General features: G+C 46.3%; 2 protein-coding genes and 1 long non-coding RNA gene across 5 annotated transcripts; 1 reads left to right on the top strand and 2 right to left on the bottom strand.

The window, feature by feature from the left end:
• Positions 1-416: 416 nt before the first annotated feature.
• Positions 417-3,708, bottom strand: CD14 (CD14 molecule). Its single transcript, XM_079145932.1, has 2 exons — positions 3,543-3,708; positions 417-3,454 (listed from the first exon to the last, which is right to left on the bottom strand). Exons 1-2 carry the CDS (start codon positions 3,543-3,545, stop codon positions 2,333-2,335), a joined length of 1,125 nt encoding a protein of 374 aa, XP_079002058.1. The 5' UTR covers positions 3,546-3,708; the 3' UTR covers positions 417-2,332.
• A 4,393-nt stretch (positions 3,709-8,101) lies between these two features.
• Positions 8,102-15,921, top strand: TMCO6 (transmembrane and coiled-coil domains 6). Of its 3 annotated transcripts, XM_079145029.1 has the most exons (12): positions 8,102-8,264; positions 8,395-8,507; positions 10,257-10,372; positions 10,474-10,657; positions 11,125-11,229; positions 11,395-11,480; positions 11,698-11,814; positions 12,030-12,141; positions 12,339-12,525; positions 14,576-14,670; positions 15,002-15,169; positions 15,411-15,921. In XM_079145029.1, the coding sequence occupies exons 1-12, from the start codon at positions 8,180-8,182 to the stop codon at positions 15,522-15,524; spliced, it is 1,482 nt and encodes a 493-aa protein (XP_079001155.1). In that variant the 5' UTR covers positions 8,102-8,179; the 3' UTR covers positions 15,525-15,921. The 3 variants fall into 3 exon arrangements, with proteins under 3 accessions (XP_079001155.1, XP_079001156.1, XP_079001157.1); XM_079145030.1 differs by lacking the exons at positions 10,257-10,372; positions 10,474-10,657; XM_079145031.1 differs by lacking the exons at positions 8,102-8,264; positions 8,395-8,507 and having other exon boundaries at positions 10,259-10,391.
• LOC306664217 lies at positions 9,990-11,155 on the bottom strand. Its single transcript, XR_013764676.1, has 2 exons — positions 11,024-11,155; positions 9,990-10,402 (listed from the first exon to the last, which is right to left on the bottom strand). It is a non-coding gene; the product is annotated as an uncharacterized lncRNA (long non-coding RNA).
• Positions 15,922-15,934: the final 13 nt, after the last annotated feature.

Raw genomic sequence — 15,934 nt, 5'->3', positions numbered from 1 at the left:
CACTGGTAGACAACTCAGGCTATCACAAAATACCATAGACTGGGCAACTTAAACTACAGGTATTTATTTTCTCAGTTCAGAAGACTAGAAATCCAAAATCAAGGGCCAGCATTGTTGGTTTCTGGTGAGGACTTGCTTCCTGCTTTGTAGATGGTCACCTCACTATGTCCTCACATGATCTTTTCTTGGTGCATATATGGGGAAAGAGAGAGGGAGTGTGTGCTCTGTGCGTTTCTTCTAATAAGGACATATCCTGCCAACAGGGTCCACCTTTAGGATTAACCTAATTACCTCCTTGGAAGCCCCATCTCCAAATACTGCCAGTCTGGGGGTTAAGGCTTGAACATATGAATTTTGCAGGAACATAAACATTCAGTCTATAATACCCACCATACAACTAGAATCCGAACTCCACATGAGAAGGAACATCTGCTTTATTCCTACTATATTCCCAGGGTTTAGCATAGTGCCTGACACATAAAGGGCACTGAATAAATAAACATTTCCAGATTCCATTAAAATGATCGCCAGTCCTACCTAAGCAGGTGCAATTCCCAGTTATGATTATCTGCTTTCAGATTTCTGAGCCTTAGAACAAGCTGCCTATTTTTGCCTTGGAAGTTCTTCCTGAGGAAGTGATAGTCATGTCACCAAAAACAAACAAACAAACAAAAAAAACATATTACATGTTTTATCTTCCTCAAATCCTTCCTAAACCACCTCTTCTTATGGAGATGATTCCTCCTTCTCCTTGAATTACAACTAACTTATGTGTTTGCCTCCCTTACTGGGTTGAGAAAATTCCCTGAAGGCATATGTGTTTCTAGTTGGTCTGTATACCAAGTTTTAACATAGGGCCTGAAGTGGAACAGGGGCTCTGTAACTATTTGAGTATGATCAGAGCTATTCAAATGTAAAAAATGTCTTGGGATGATTAACTCTTACACCAGAAATTTTCCAGTAGGCAGGTAGATGGTCCTTGAGGACACTCAAGTGGGTTTCCAGCAAATTTTGCTGTATTTTGCTATCCTTTGAGTCTAGTTCTGCTGACCTCTACAACTTTCCCATCACTGCTAATCTTCCCATTCTTATCTATGAGGTTCTGAACACTGGTCTAACGCAGGCAGGAGCACTGGGCTGTATGTCTCCTGATCCCTGTACCTTACCCTCCCTCCAGTATGTATTAACTCTTTCATAGATGTCACTGCCTCGTCCTTGTAATGAGAAAGGAATTCAAAAGGAACAGCCCTTTTTGATGGCTGACATTCTAGGTCTCTGAGTTCATGTGGTTTAGAGAGTATATCCTGTTTATTCGGAAGTTGTGAAGGATCTGATAACCCCTGAACAGGTTATCCACATAGATACCAACAAAACAGATCTCTGGTTCAGAGATAGATTGTATCTCATATCCATGTTCCCCTGTTTACTCCTTACTCGTGTATATCTAAGAAGAACAAATTTTTTAAAAAAGGAAAATATATTACCTCTTACTTGGGGAGTGACATAGTGAAGACTACTATACCTGTGGGGACAAAGGAGTTTTACACCATGGAGAGAACCCCTGCAATGATGAAATTCAGAGTTTATATAGAACAGGAAGGCACTTCTGCCCCTCTATTGGGGAATTAGTGAGGAAGCAAGTGGGAGAAGCAAATGACTGTTTGTTTGTTTGTTTGTTTGTTTTGGTACTGGGGCTCTTAACTTCTGAGCCACATCCCCAGCCCTTTCTATTTTTTATTTTGAGACAGGGTCTCACTAAGTTGCTTAGGGTCTTGCTAACTTGCTGAGCTGGCTTTGAACTTGTGATTCTCTGCCTCAGCCTACTGAGTTCCTGAGACTACAGGCCTTTTCCACCCTGCTCAGCTGACTCTGAATTTTATCACCTTTGATTTTTGGACAGTGCATGGAAAAGGAAACATCCTGTATCTTCCATGGTATGTTTACCATCAAACATCAATTAACCCAAGTGCCAGTAATCTGCTCAGAAAGTCCTGACTATACAAGCTTTCACTATTTCTCCCACACAGCCCTAGCCAGGCAACATTTTGCTGTCCCTTCTGCCCCTGAAGTTCTTTTCTTGGGAGGGTAGGCCAGGCTTCTAGAGGGGTTAGGATGAAGAAAAGGTATGATGGATTCTACATTCAGCCCTGAGCCCAGCACATAGCAGACACCCAGTAAAAGGTCTGATGAGTGAATTACATTGGTCCATTCTTCAAGATTTTAATGAAAGTGAGGCAGAGGATTGGTTGGTCAAGAAGTGCTGAGTGATCCTTCTGATGGGGCTTCCCTAAGTCAGGGCAATCTAAGCCTATTGATTCTTTTGTCTGGGGCCTTAGACAAAGCTCCTAGCCCCCTGGAGCAGAGCCAGTGTTCCTGACATTCCCACCGCCAAAGGTGAATGCGCACAGGCTGGGACCACGCCAGAGGGGACAGTGCTCCTGGGGTTGGAGTTTCCTGAGACTAGGAAGGGATTTCCGTCCAGTGATAGGTTACCCACCTTGGGCAACTCGTCTGGCCGCGGCTCCCTATTCAGCCGGTTGCAGCTGAGACTGAGCATGCTGAGCTTCGCAGGCAGTCCCTTAGGCACTTGCTCCAGCCCAGCAAATGATAGATCTAGGGCGTTTAGCGCGCTAGGCCAGACACACCCAGGATTTGCGGGTTTTGCAGTAGCGAGCATTGAGTTGTGGCTGAGGTCTAGGCGGTGCGGCTGCACACCAGCAGTAGCCAGAGCAGAGCACACGTCGTTGGGCGTTTGTATTCCGGCGTTGCGTAGCGCTAGATCCTGGAGGGCCGGGAACTTGTGCGGACAGAGGGCTGCAATCAGTCCGCGTTTGCCCAGTCCAGGATTGTCAGACAGGTCTAGGGTCGTAAGGGCCGAGAAAGTGAGGACCTGGTCGCATGAAAAATCAAGCGAGTGTGCTTGGGCAATTTTCAATACCTTGAGGCCCGGCTTGAGCCAGCGCTGCAGTTCTACGAGCCAGGCACCTCCTATTGTCCATGACACATTGCGAAGGTGCAAGGCGGAAAGCCCTAGCACTGGGCCTCCTCCAGGAAGCGGCGGCGTGGTGCCTATTACTTCTAGATCCTCTAGAGTTAGTTCCTTGAGGCGGGAATATCCTAGCACACGCAGGGAGCCGAACAGCAGTAGGGCAGGAACCCGAGCAGCTCCAATCGTGAGCCGCCGCAAACGTAGAGCCTTGACCATGTCAATGTACTGCCGCGGGTCTGCGTCGATGTCCACACGCTTCAGAAAATGTTCCAGGCTGCGGCCGCCGCCACGGATCTCCACATTGACCGCACTTATACACTGGAAGGCGCTGGACCAGTCGGGTTGCGGATCCGAAAAATTGCAGGCGCAGTGGGTATCGTCACTGTCCAACTCGCAGGGCTCCGTAGTGGCTGCAGAGATATCCAGCAGCGGTAGTAGCAAGAGCAACCACCAGGGCACGCCGTCCTGGAGAGGCAGCAAAGGTCAGGGAGGTCCCAGTTAGTCCCTGGATTCCTCAAGTGCCCTCAGCTCAACCCCAAGACCATAAACTCACCATAGTTGTTAAGTCCTGAAAGCCTCTATGACCCGAGTGGGCTCTGGTAATGGCTTTGGCTGCCTTTCTGTACAACGGCACTCTCCGGATTAGAATCTCATGCTCTTGTTTTTTCTGCTTGGCAGTCCCAAGAGTTTGGGCAATCCTGTGATGTCACTCTGTTTCCTCCTCTGTGAACTCTGGTCACTCCCCACATCTGTTCCTGCCAACAGCCCTACACACTTCCCTTCTAGGAAATATTGCAGTGAAGGTTGTTGCAGGGAGAGGGGCTGAAACAGGAAGAATTCTTGAGGGTATTTAGGTACTTAGTGTCAGGCAAGGTCAGAATGACTCAGGCGGTCCAGGCTTGTCTGGAGGGTAAGGGGAAGGAATGATCCCCAGTGCCTTAAGTCTTGAGCCAGCACTCTTGACTTCCCTGTGTAGATGGCAGGGACTCAGTAAAATTGGGTTTCTTCACTTTTCTCTGGTCTTGATTATTATTATCTTCTGGCCATACAAATTTAAACCCGTGATTTTCCTCAGATATTTAACTGGATATTTTGTGGAAGAGATTGTGAACTTCATCTATTGTCTCAAGAGGGTAGAATTAGAGAGAAGGAAGTTGTTCTGAAGAACAGCTCCTCTTCTTCCCCCCTTATTTATTCCTTTGTTTAATAACTTTCTTAAAAGTAGAGGTGTATGGAGACTGGAGTTGTAGCTCCAGCACGTGTGAGGCACTGGGTTTGATCATCAGCACCACTTAAAATAAATAAATAAAATAAAGGTATTGTGTCCATCTACAAAGAAAAAAAAATTAGAGGTGTCTAGGTCAGGTGCAAGATGCCTCAGGAATTTAGTGTGACCCTCAGCAATTTAGAAAAACCCTGTCTCAAAATAAAAAGAGCTGGGCATGTAGCTCAGTGGTAAAGTGCCCTGGGTTCAACCCCCAGTACTTAAAACAAAACAAAACAAACAAAACCCACAAAAAACAACCAACCAATCAACCAACCAACCAACAAACAAACAAAAAACACAGGTGTTTAACAGAGACGCATTGACCTAGTCACTCCATCATTTATTTACAGTACTCATTTCCTGTCCTGAAATTGGAAAGCAAGATATTTTAAATGTAAATTTCCTGTACTGTCCTCCAGGTGCTCCCACTTTTTCTCTTGTCCTAACCAAGAAATACCAAGTGTTTTGATGGTTCTGTGACCTGACCAACTGCATGCTTTCCCCTGAAGGCTTGAACTCAAGCCAGGGCCTTCAACATTCCCAGAAACTAGTAAAGGTATTTAGGTAAAAAACACTGAAAGAAACTAGCCTAGACCCTAAGCCAAATTCCTTAAATCCTCATATAAACCCCATACCCTGATTTCCTTGTTATGATCATACGTATGTAGAACATCTTTCTCTTGTAGTTCGTAATTAGGACACAGCAGTGGCGGGGACCATTTCTGCCATGCTGCTTGACAAGGTCCGAGCCTGGGGAAGGGCTTGGCAAGGCCACCATTCCAGGAAACTGCCGCTGTTGTCTCTCCTGGGAATTGGGTGTTTTCTTATAATTATCATACTTATAACTATGCAACTGCAAATCATATTCCTTGGATAGTTGTAATAAGAATTTAGCCTCAATGAGTCTGTGGAGTTTGGAGGAGGATGAAGAATGCTGTAAAAAATGTACTATATCACACATAAGTTTGAAAGTACAGAGTTTGGGGAGTTCTTCAGAAAACTACAATTACAAGAATTGCTTGCTCCTATGCTGACCACACCTGCTCCAGTTAATGCTTTACCAGCAAAATAGCCTGACAAACAAAACAGAAGACTTCTTGTCCCCACAGTGCAAGGACCGCCCTACTTAGCTTACAGGATTGGGGTATATTTGTTGTATTCACCTAGAGGGAAACAAGCAAATGATCCCACAGATCCACCTCTTCCCTATACAGGAGTATACAGTGAAAACAGATAATTAATATTAATGGTAAATGAACAAATGTCCAACATTTGTCCTTCCCTCAAAGGCTTGGATATCAAGGGCCACCCTGGAAATGTAGGACTAAAGAACAAAGAAATGGCATAAGCAAACAACTAGAAAAATATTAAGATCAAATGCCCTCATCTCATGTTAACTGGTTAAGTAGTCTATGCTGGCTTAGGTCTCACATATGTATTACAATCGGTAGAGAATGAATCAATGACATAAAGAATAAAAGGATAAAATTAAGTACTCACGCTGATTGTTTGGCAGTAAATAACCTAACTTAGTCTTAACTGAGCTTGTTTAGGTAATAGAGTAGACCTTTAAGGTTAAATCAAAAACATAATAATATGAGCTAAAGATTAAGTGCATGCTTTGCTAAGCAGTTCGGTAAATTTAGCTTAAAACAAAAAAGAGTCATTATACTGACATTAGGTCTGACACCAAAGGGAATACAAAGGCCAGTAGAATGAAAAGAGGAAAATATCTTTCACTGTAATATGCTTATGTGAGTAACTTTAATATAGAAAGTTGACCTTAATGTACCTGCTCTGTGTTAGACACCTGCTGGAAAGTGTGGTTAATGACAAATCTTGTGGTAATTTCTCTATAACTTGTATCTTGTTTAATCCTGCTTTACTTAATAGTATAAAAGAAGAGCTAAAATAAATCTGAGCAGCACTTGCTTCAAGTTGCTCGAGGGGTTCCAGTTGATCCTCTGCGCTGACTCCACCCATCCTTCTGGGAACCCGGGAGTTGCTGGGGCTGGCTCCTGGCAAGGCAGCCCACTCAGTAGGCAAGTCCCCTAATAAATGCCTTGGATTGATCACCCTAGCACCTAGCGATTTCATTGCAACCAGCCTCATTTCCAAAGATTTGGGGTACTCCCTTGTGGAACTCCTATTGCATTTGGGGGGCAACTTCAGCCTCTCATTCAGTCAAGAAGAAACATTTCCCATTTGTAACTTGCTGTTCCCTGCCCTCCTTCCAGGGCAATTTGTGTGTCCTAGAAGGAAGGGCTGGAAGTATATTGAATGGGGATTAATTAGTAAATCACCTGTTTTGTCAAGAAAAAAAATGCCAAACAAACAAACAAGGGTCCCAGAAGGTAGCAGTACTGGCTAAGCACTTATGACAGCCCTTACCGGTTCATATTTCTAGACTTGTACGGAAATAGCTACTTGAAAATCTTTACAATTCACATTTACTTTTTTTGGTATCAGGGGCTCACTAAGTTGCTGAGGCTTTGATCTTCCTTCCTCAGCTTCCTGAATCACTGGGACTCAGGCATGTGCCATCCCATCTGCCTCTCACACTTGCATTTTAATTGAGGAGTAGCTGTACATCTGCCTCCAACCCAAACAGGGAGGCTTCAGACCACACTGCTCCTGTGCATCCTGTTGGGCATATGCTGATATCCTGAGCCATGCTCTAAGGCTAGGCTAAGTCACTGCATCCCTGGGGACCAAAAAGTGAGTACAGCTCATTGTTAAACACAACGACCCAGAAGTCAGCAGCTAGGTCTGTAGCTGAGGTTGTGAGATTTGGCCAAGTTTCTAGGCCTCATATTTCTGGGATTCTTCTTTGTAAAATGGAGATAACAATATTATCTTTCTGTAAATGAAGTCCCTTAATTAAATTCAAGAGAAGAAAGTTGACTTGAGGAAAAATTCTCTTTCCTTACTTGTATCTTTGCCTAAGTAATAGTTTTCTAAAGATTAGAGGCTTCTAATAAAAATTCTTAAGTGCCATCAGGATCTACTTATAGCTGTGAATAGGGTGAGATAACGTCAAGACACTTACAACTTGGTAACAGCTGTGAAAAGGGTTATGGTGAAGTACCTAACAGGGGCACTGGTCCAGTGGTCGAATAGTTAACATTGGAATTGAGATCTGGAGGATGATGTTAAGGGAAGCATACTGGTAGAGGGCAGACGTAGGCTCTAAGTAGAGGGAACAACATTTGCAAAAGGCTGGCGCAGGAGACAGCAGGGCTCATTCAAGGGACAAAGAGAAGATCTCAGAAGAGGTGAGTAAGGTAAAGTGCTCTTGTAATTCAAACTGGAGAGGAAAGCAGGAATTAGACAATATAGGGCTTAGGCCGCAGTTTGGATTTTGAGCGTGAGGAACACGGTTTTTGTTTTCCACCCGTTTCAGCACTTGCCTGGTAGAGTAGTGGAGCTCAAGATTTGGTGAATTATTTTATACTAAAAATAATGGGAACTCCCTTTTATGAAGAGTACTGAAATAATTACATTTTTCGCATCTGTAAAATGGGGATAAAGGTTCATTGCGGTAAGCATTGTGAGGTAATGCACATTAAGCGTTTAGGCAGCGCCCATCAGCAGGAGCAGAGTTATTGGTTAAACGGTATCACGACTCTTCCTAGATCTTGGGTTGTTCTGAATGGTCTTCTAAAAGTGTGTTGGACTTGGGTAGTGTTGCTAAGTGCACGGTGACACTGCTGGTTTAGGGAGGCCGAGGTGGGGATGAGTTACTCCTAGAACTGAGAGCTGGTCGGTCCTCGCTTGGCATTCCCGCCCGGCCCCGCACTGTCACTAGACTTGGCCCCTCCCCCCGCTCCGCGCTGCGGCTGCGCTGTTGGTGCCATTTTCTACCGCGGGCTCTTGCTGTGTGGCGGTCCCTGAGCTTCTTGTGAATATTCCCCACCTCCACCATGTGGAGCCGATACCCTCGCCGCCCCGGGTTGGTGGCTTGTGGGGTGGAAGAGCTACGGCGCCGCCGGCGGGAGCGGGAGGCAGGTGCGGGCTGGCGAGGGAGCACCGGGGTGGGAGGGTGGCGGTCCGAGATGGGGGGAGGCGATCCTCGGCTATCAGCCGCGGGTTCTGGGTCCTCGTCCCCTCTCACGCATTGAGCCGCTTGTATTCCCAGCACTGCGGAAGGCGCGGAGGGAGCAGCAACTGGTCAGCAAGAGGCTGCTAAGAGAAGAAGCTCCGGAGGAAGCCGGAGGGGAATGTGCGGCGGCGGTTCTGGGAGAAGCCGAGGTGAGCGGGCTGGCAGGACAGGGTTCGCCCTGCAGGCCCTTGCAGGCGGACGCCAAACCCCGGCGAGTGTTGGAGGTCTGCCTGCCTTATACCTGAACGCGATCCACTCTACATCTCCATCTAGTGGGTCAAACCAGAAATAGGGGAATCATCCTGCACCATAAATTGTCCCTCCTCTCTACATCAACCCATTGTCAAGTCCTAGCCGTTTTTACCTCTTAAAGAGCTCTGGAGATTTTACATACCTCGCCATCGCATTTGTCACCACCTTCTTTGAATATTACAGCAGCCTCCTAAAAGCTTCTACATTTGCCACCCTAAGTGCGTCTTTTAAAAACAGAGATCAAAATCCTTCCTGTGACCCGAAAAGCCCAGCATGATCTAACCTCTGCCTACCTCCAGCCTTATCAGCTTATTCATCCCAACTACTGTCCCCTTTTCGTTTTCTGGAACGATATACCAATTCCTTTCCTGCTTCAAGAACTTCGCATCTGCTGTATCTAAAATGGGTCCCTTTTGGTGTTCTGTTTTGGCAACTTTTTTTTTTTTTATATTAATCATTATCTAATTTGCGTGTTTATTGCCTCTCCAAGTAGACTCTAAATCCACAAGATCCTAAACCCTATCTTATATGCCATCATTGAAAACTCAGATGGCAGACAAGTGTTTTGGCATGCCTGTTTTCCCAGTGATTTAGGAGGCTGAGGCAGGAGGATCACAAGTTCAAGATCCTTGGCAACTTAGACCCTATCTCAAAAATAAGTAAAAAGGGCTTGGGATGTAGCCTAGTAGAGTGTCTCTGGCTTCAATCCCCAGTACTGGAGGGAAAAAAAAGAAAAAACTCAAATGACTCTACATATATGAATATAGATGTCCAGTATTTATTGAATGAATAAATGAAATACATTCAGTAAGCATTAGAGTATGCCTTGTGTTTGTATTGCCCATGCTTACATAGATAGTTAACAAAGCACTTAACACCTAGGCTATACTGCTTATTCATTGTGTGCTTACTTTATGCCAGGTGGTAGGCATTGAGGTACACAAAGATGAAAAGTTCTTTTCTTTGAAGTGCTCACACAATCATAATGGAAGGAAACGTGAGGCTCAAGAGAAACTCTTCAGTCTGTTGAAGGAAGCCAGAAAGAGCTAACTTTCCTGAGGCAGTGATAAGCATGAATCTGAAGGGAGTGGGAATCTGGAGAGAGCACTCCAGGCAGAGGGAATAGATGTGCAAAAGCTTGGAAGCATTAAAACAAATACCAGGTGTTCCTGGGATGTAGGTTGGGTGGGGAGAATGGCTGGAGGGGTAGGTTTTGTTAGGCTGAGGGGTTTGAATGTTACATTGAAATAACCTTGTGAGAAGGCAGAGTAGATGCTGTCATTCTCATTTTTCAGGTGAGGAATCTGAGGTTCAGGTCCCTTGTAGGGTATGTGGCAGGGTGAGTACTGGATCTCAGCTCTTTTTTTTTTGGGGGGGGGTGGTGGTGCTGGGGATCGAACCCAGGGCCTTGTGCTTGCAAGGCAAGCACTCTACCAACTGAGCTATTTCCCCAGCCCCTGGATCTCAGCTCTTTATTCCCTGCCTGTGTGCTCCCTTGCAAGATTGGTGTGTATTAGCTATGTTAGTATTAATGACAAGCTTTAGGGATGGTGTCATATTAAAGGCCTCACAGGTGAAGTGGGCAGAGAGGATCTCAGGGCTTGCTTCCTGGCTGTTGTGTGTTCTTTTTTTGTTCTGGGCTTCAGGTCCAGCAGTTCTTGCGGCTAGCTCAGAGGGGTACAGAGGAAAAGGAGAGAGAAAAGGCTCTGGTCAGTCTTCGTCAAGGCTTACAGCACCCTGAGACTCAACAAATCTTCATCAGGTCCGTGCGGGTGATACAGGTCAGCTGGGGCTCTGAGGGGACAGACGTTGTAAAGGGAATGGAGCACATGTTTAACAGGTCTCTGGTGTTCATTCATGTAGGCTGGAGGGCAGCATGCGGACCTTGGTTGGGCTCCTGACCAGCAACAGAGCCCTGCTGCAGCTTGAGGCAGCTCGGTGCCTGCATGAGCTTTCTCATTCTGAGCAGTCTGCGGTGGCTGAGGCCTGCCTGCCAGCTACTTCCTACCTTCTCACCTACCTTTCCGGTCACAGCTCAGACTTCATAGTAAGCCCTGTACTCTCCTACCTTGCTCTGAGCTTAGAGTTTAACATTGTGCTTTTGGGGCCAGGCATAGTGGCACATACCTGTAATCCCAGCAACTCGGGAGGTCACAGCAGGAGGATTGCAGGTTCGAGGCCAGCTTCAAGCAACATAATGAGGTCCTAAGCAACTTAGTGAGACCCTGTCTCAGGGATGTGGCTCAGTGATTGAGTGCCTGGGTTCAATCCCTGGTACCAAAAACAAACAAATTGTGTCTTTTGGGTCCAATTTGAGCTATGTAGGAGGAAGGGGGGAGAAAAAAACAAAAACAAGAAGAACCCCTGCTTCCCCTGATGCCCACAGCAACATGTATACCCATCATTTACCTACCCTTTTGTAAGCTTTAAGAACCAGACTGTTCCATCTTTCTCATCCATCCCTGGCTTGGCATGAGATGAATGCAGCCCTGAGCTTTTGTTGACTGCTCTCAGGAGCTGTGTCTGTATACACTGGGGAATCTGATCGTGGAGAGTGAGGTTGTGAGACGGCAGCTCCTGCCACAGGGCATTGTTCCAGCCTTGGCTGCCTGCATCCAGGTTAGTGTCTTTTTTTTTCTTCCCTGGGCAAGCCTCCTGTCACTGCTCTTTGCATGCTTCATTGGCTTTGGTTGGGTAGCTCCAGCCTCTGCTCTGTCAAGGGGCTGAGTCTCAGGATACCTTATGACCCAGCTTCCAGAGACAGATTTTATTGTCTACTTCTAGTCCCCCCACGTGGCTGTGCTGGAAGCCCTTGGATATGCCTTGTCCCAGCTTCTGCAGGCTAAGGAAGCTCCAGAGAAGATCATTCCGTGAGTAAAATTATGTCTCTGCTTGTGTAGTCAGGGTTGATGTTCTTGGTAGTATAACCCATGGATGATCATATCTGATTTTCAAAACTGTCGCAAGTTTTAACTTTTCTGTGTCTGACTAGGAAGAGCCTTGGGTTTGGACACTTTGCCTCTTGCTAAAAGGATTTGGGAAGAACCGTTGGCATCTTATGAGTCCTAACAGCTCTTCTGTTGGCAGCTCTATCCTGGACTCCCTCCTTCCCCAGCACATGCTGCGACTGATGCAACCTGGCCCAAAGCTGAACCCTGGGGTTGCTGTGGAATTTGCCTGGTGCCTTCACTACATCATCTGTAGGTAACACAGGCCAATTGGGAAAATGCCAGAATTCCAGGGAAGGGGCTCTCTTCCATGATACTTAGGTCTTTGAACTTCAGGTTTTAGAATTGCTGTAATGAGTTTTCATCCTTCTGTGGTCCTCTCTTTTGCCCAGGAGACCCACAGACCTAGGCTGTTTCCCAGTTTAAAGGTGGGATTACCTGGATAGTGACTGCTTGCTTCCTGTTGCGCAGCCAGGTCAATAATACCCTGCTCATCACCCATGGGGCTCTGTCTACTCTGGGGATGCTGTTGTTGGACTTGGCTGGGGCTGTCCAGAGAACAGAGGAGGCAGGACTGGAGCTGGTAGGTTAAAAGAACAGGTAGAGGGTTGGAGATGTAGCACAATGATACTACATTTGCCTAGCATGTGCAAGGACCTATGTTATATCCCCAGTAAACAAAACCCAAGAATAGTGTGGTAGACATTTTTCATATTCTTTTCTTCTTGTGTTCGGATAGCCCCTTCCTCCTCAAACCTGACCCTCAACTTGTTTTTGCAGCTCGCATGCCCTGTACTCCGGTGTCTAAGCAACCTGCTGACAGAGGTGGCAGTAGAGGCTATGGGAGGGCAGATGCAACTCAAAGATGAACGTATTGTGGCAGCGTTATTTATCCTCTTCCAGTTCTTCCTTCAGAAACAGCCCAGTCTGCTTCCGGAGGGCCTATGGCTCCTCAATAATCTCACTGGTATGTGCCACAATCTTCCCAGGCCTGGAACTTTATTTTTTTATGGTAATAGGGATTGAATCCAGGGCCTTGCATGTGCTAGACAAGCACTCTACCACTGAGCTACACCCCTAGTCCCTATTTTAAAATTCTACTTTTCATTTATTTAATTTTTAAAAATATTTTTTAGTCGTCAGTGGATCTTTTTATTTTATTTATTTATCTGTGGTGCTGAGGATAGAACCCAGTGCCTCACACATGCCAGGCAAGTGCTCTACCACTGAGCCACAACTCTAGCCCTCATTTATTTTATCACCACCAAAATGTGTATTAAAACCAATGCAGGAGCTCGGTATGGTGGCACACACTTGTCATCCCAGTGGCTTGGGAGTTGAGACAGGAGGATGGCAAGTTCAAATCCAGCTTCAGCAACTTAGACCCTGTCTCAAAATAAAAAAAATAAAAAAGGCTGGGGAAGTGACTCAGTGGCTAAGCACCCCGGGTTTAATCCCTGGTACCAAAAAAACAAAAAAAAACAAAGCAGAAACAACCAAAGCAGGAGGGAACAGAGCTGTTAGGAAGCAAAATGCTGATGAGAAGATGGGGCAACTGGGTGAGGTGGTGCATACCTTTAATCCCAGTGGCTCAGGAGGCTGAGGCAGGAGGATCATGAGTTCAAAGCCAGCCTCAGCAAAAGCAAGGCACTAAGCAACTCAGTGAGACCCTATCTCTAAATAAAATACAAAATTGGGCGGGGGATGTGGCACAGTAGTCAAGTGCCCCTGAGGTCAATCCCCAGTACCTCCCCCCAAAAAAAGAGAATGGGGCAGAGCATTGTGGGGCTGGGCATTTTCAAATATAAGAGGGGCCCCTGCAGTCTGGGCTGGGGGATACCCTTTACCCTACCCCTCCTGCCCACTGTCAGTGAAGATCTGTACTTAGCCTCTCCCACTTCATAATCATCTTGCAGGGATCCTGAAATGACTGCCTGGAGAGGGTCCACCCCTTTACCTACCATGACTGTCAGGCATTCTTCCTTTCCAACTTTCCCAGTAAATAAATTGTCCCAGTTTGTTCATGATGGGTTGAAAGAATAGTTCAGAAATCCCTGTCCTTGCAGGTATAGGAAAGTGAGATATCAGCCTCATACCCCTTTCGTCCTTCGCTTGTTTCCCAGGATTAGCAAAGAGGCCTCAAGTAATAAATAAGGCTCTATTAAGGCTTCAGTCAGAAACACTTTTAAGACAGAGCACTCTCACTGTCCTTCAAACCCAGCCAGGCCTCTGCCTGATCTAGTCAGTATACAGGATTGTGGGGAGAAGTGGTTACCCTGTCCTCATGAGCCAGGAGACAAAGTGCAGTTAAAACCCCTTACCATGTGCACACATGGACTTAAGTACACACGGTGACAGAATGGGGTGTGTCTGTAATACACACAGATGTGCTCATGTTGATTTCCTTCTATGTACACATATGCTTACCCACCATACTCCAAGTACACATCTGATGTGCACATAAACACATCAAAAATAAGGAATCCTCTTCCTGACTCATTCAGTCTCCTGCTAATATCCCAACTCCAGAGCCAGAAACCCTATAGGATACAGGGGGTATAAATTAAACTTTCAGTCAGGTCAGGAGAAGGGGGCTGCAGGATGAAGACATGGTAGGCATCTCAGTGAGACCCTGGCTTCTCTAAGCCCTTTCAGAAATTCAGGGGTTCAGGTTCCCAAAGTCATAGGTTTCTGTAACCCTTGCCTTCCTGGGGAGATGAGAGTGGTAGTCTGGTAGGACCTTATGATGAGGGGCAACAGCTGTTGAATTCAAAGGACGTCAAATTCCTGTACATGCTCCAGGAGTGAGTTGGCACCATCATCAGGGACAGGTATTTCTTATCCAGCAGACCCTTGAGATCACTTATCTGGAGCAGCACTTCTTCAGACTGAGTAGGGCTTAAACCTTTAGACATAAGGAATACTTCCTCATGGCCCAGGTTAAGTGGATAGGATTTGGGGTGACAGTGGTTCAGTCCCAAGTTTAAGGTGTTTCATACTGACATTTTCCCTTACAGCAAACAATCCTACTTTGTGTACCTCCTTGCTCTCCTTGGATCTGATTGAGCCCCTTTTGCAGCTGTTGCCTCTATCTAATGTGGTTAGTGTACTGGTATGTATTTGGGTCACGAGTCTAAGACCTGCTGGTCAAATTATAAACAAAAACAGTCCTGAACCCTCAGAAGGGGTAGCTGAGAGCTGACAGGTGGTGTGGTGTGATTTCAGAAGTAGACCAGTTTAGGTGAGTTCCCAAATTGGATTAATGCACTTTCCCACCTTATGCTTCAGTCTCACTTATACTGGGGTAATAGTACCTTGTGGGGATTTCAGTATATGTATATGAAAGAACCAAGCACAGTGCCTAGGTATGTGGTCAGCACCATGTATATTCTAAGATCTTTGGTTTTCACCTTTTTGGGGACTGAATACATGTCTCTCCACAGGTGCTCACAGTTCTTTGCAATGTTGCAGAGAAGGGTCCAGCTTACTGCCGGCAGCTGTGGCCAGGACCCCTGCTCTCCTGCTTGCTGAACACACTGGCCCTCTCTGATACGGAAGTAGTAGGCCAGAGTTTGGAGCTGCTGCAGCTGCTTTTCCTGTATCGGCCAGAGGTAGATTTCTGGCCCTGGGCTCTGATAGTCTCCCTAGCTCAGAAACCTCTTGTCTCACCATAGTTCCTTTATCTTATAGTCCTAACTATAGTTGCTTTTCTGGGCTGGGCTAGCCCATTTTGAGCTGCAAGTTAGAACTCATCATCTGTTGGCAGTGCACCCTCTTCCAAGAAGTGGAACCCATGAGGTTTAAGGCATAGGGATTCAGGTGTTTATTTTTATTTTTTTCCCCTGCCCCCAGGCTGTCCAGGCCTTCCTGCAGCAATCAGGGCTGCAGGCTCTGGAAAGGCATCAGGAGGAGGCCCAGCTTCAGGATCGGGTGCATGCTCTCCAGCAGATAGCTCTTCATGGCTGACCTGGCTTCTCAATGTCACACATTACCCTGCCCCCCAAGCATCTTTTCTCATTTTCTTTTAGGGGTAAACAATGGGGTCTTTGGGGTATTAGGATCATCATGAGGTCTCACACTCTTTGCTCCTGCACCTAAGCCAAGATCTTTGGAGCCCAGTTGCTCCTGTTTTTACCCAGCACTGCCCAGAGGGGACTCTCTGGCCCATTTATTCTGGGGGCCCTGGAGCACTCCTCTCCCTGCCCCCTCTTTTGAGACGGGATCTTATTGTGTTTCCCAGTCTGGTCTCAAATTCCAAGTGGTCCTCCTGCTTCACCCAAATAGCTGGATTAGAGATGTGTGCCACTGCACCTGGCTCAGCTGGTGGCTTTTGATAAGAATAAAGCTTTATTTTTATATTAAACTGCTTTGCCTCA

This window comes from Sciurus vulgaris (assembly GCF_902686455.1).
Source record: "Sciurus vulgaris genome assembly, chromosome: 6".
NCBI lineage: Eukaryota > Metazoa > Chordata > Mammalia > Rodentia > Sciuridae > Sciurus > Sciurus vulgaris.
This window is presented reverse-complemented; position numbering and strand designations above follow the sequence as displayed.

Excerpts from the sequence above, each read along its gene's own strand:
- TMCO6 (XM_079145029.1), top strand. The coding sequence starts at position 8,180 with ATGTGGAGCCGATACCCTCGCCGCCCCGGGTTGGTGGCTTGTGGGGTG. Across the intron at positions 10,373-10,473 it reads ACTCAACAAATCTTCATCAG|GCTGGAGGGCAGCATGCGGA; the intron begins GTCCGTGCGGGT and ends TCATTCATGTAG. Across the intron at positions 10,658-11,124 it reads GTCACAGCTCAGACTTCATA|GAGCTGTGTCTGTATACACT; the intron begins GTAAGCCCTGTA and ends GACTGCTCTCAG.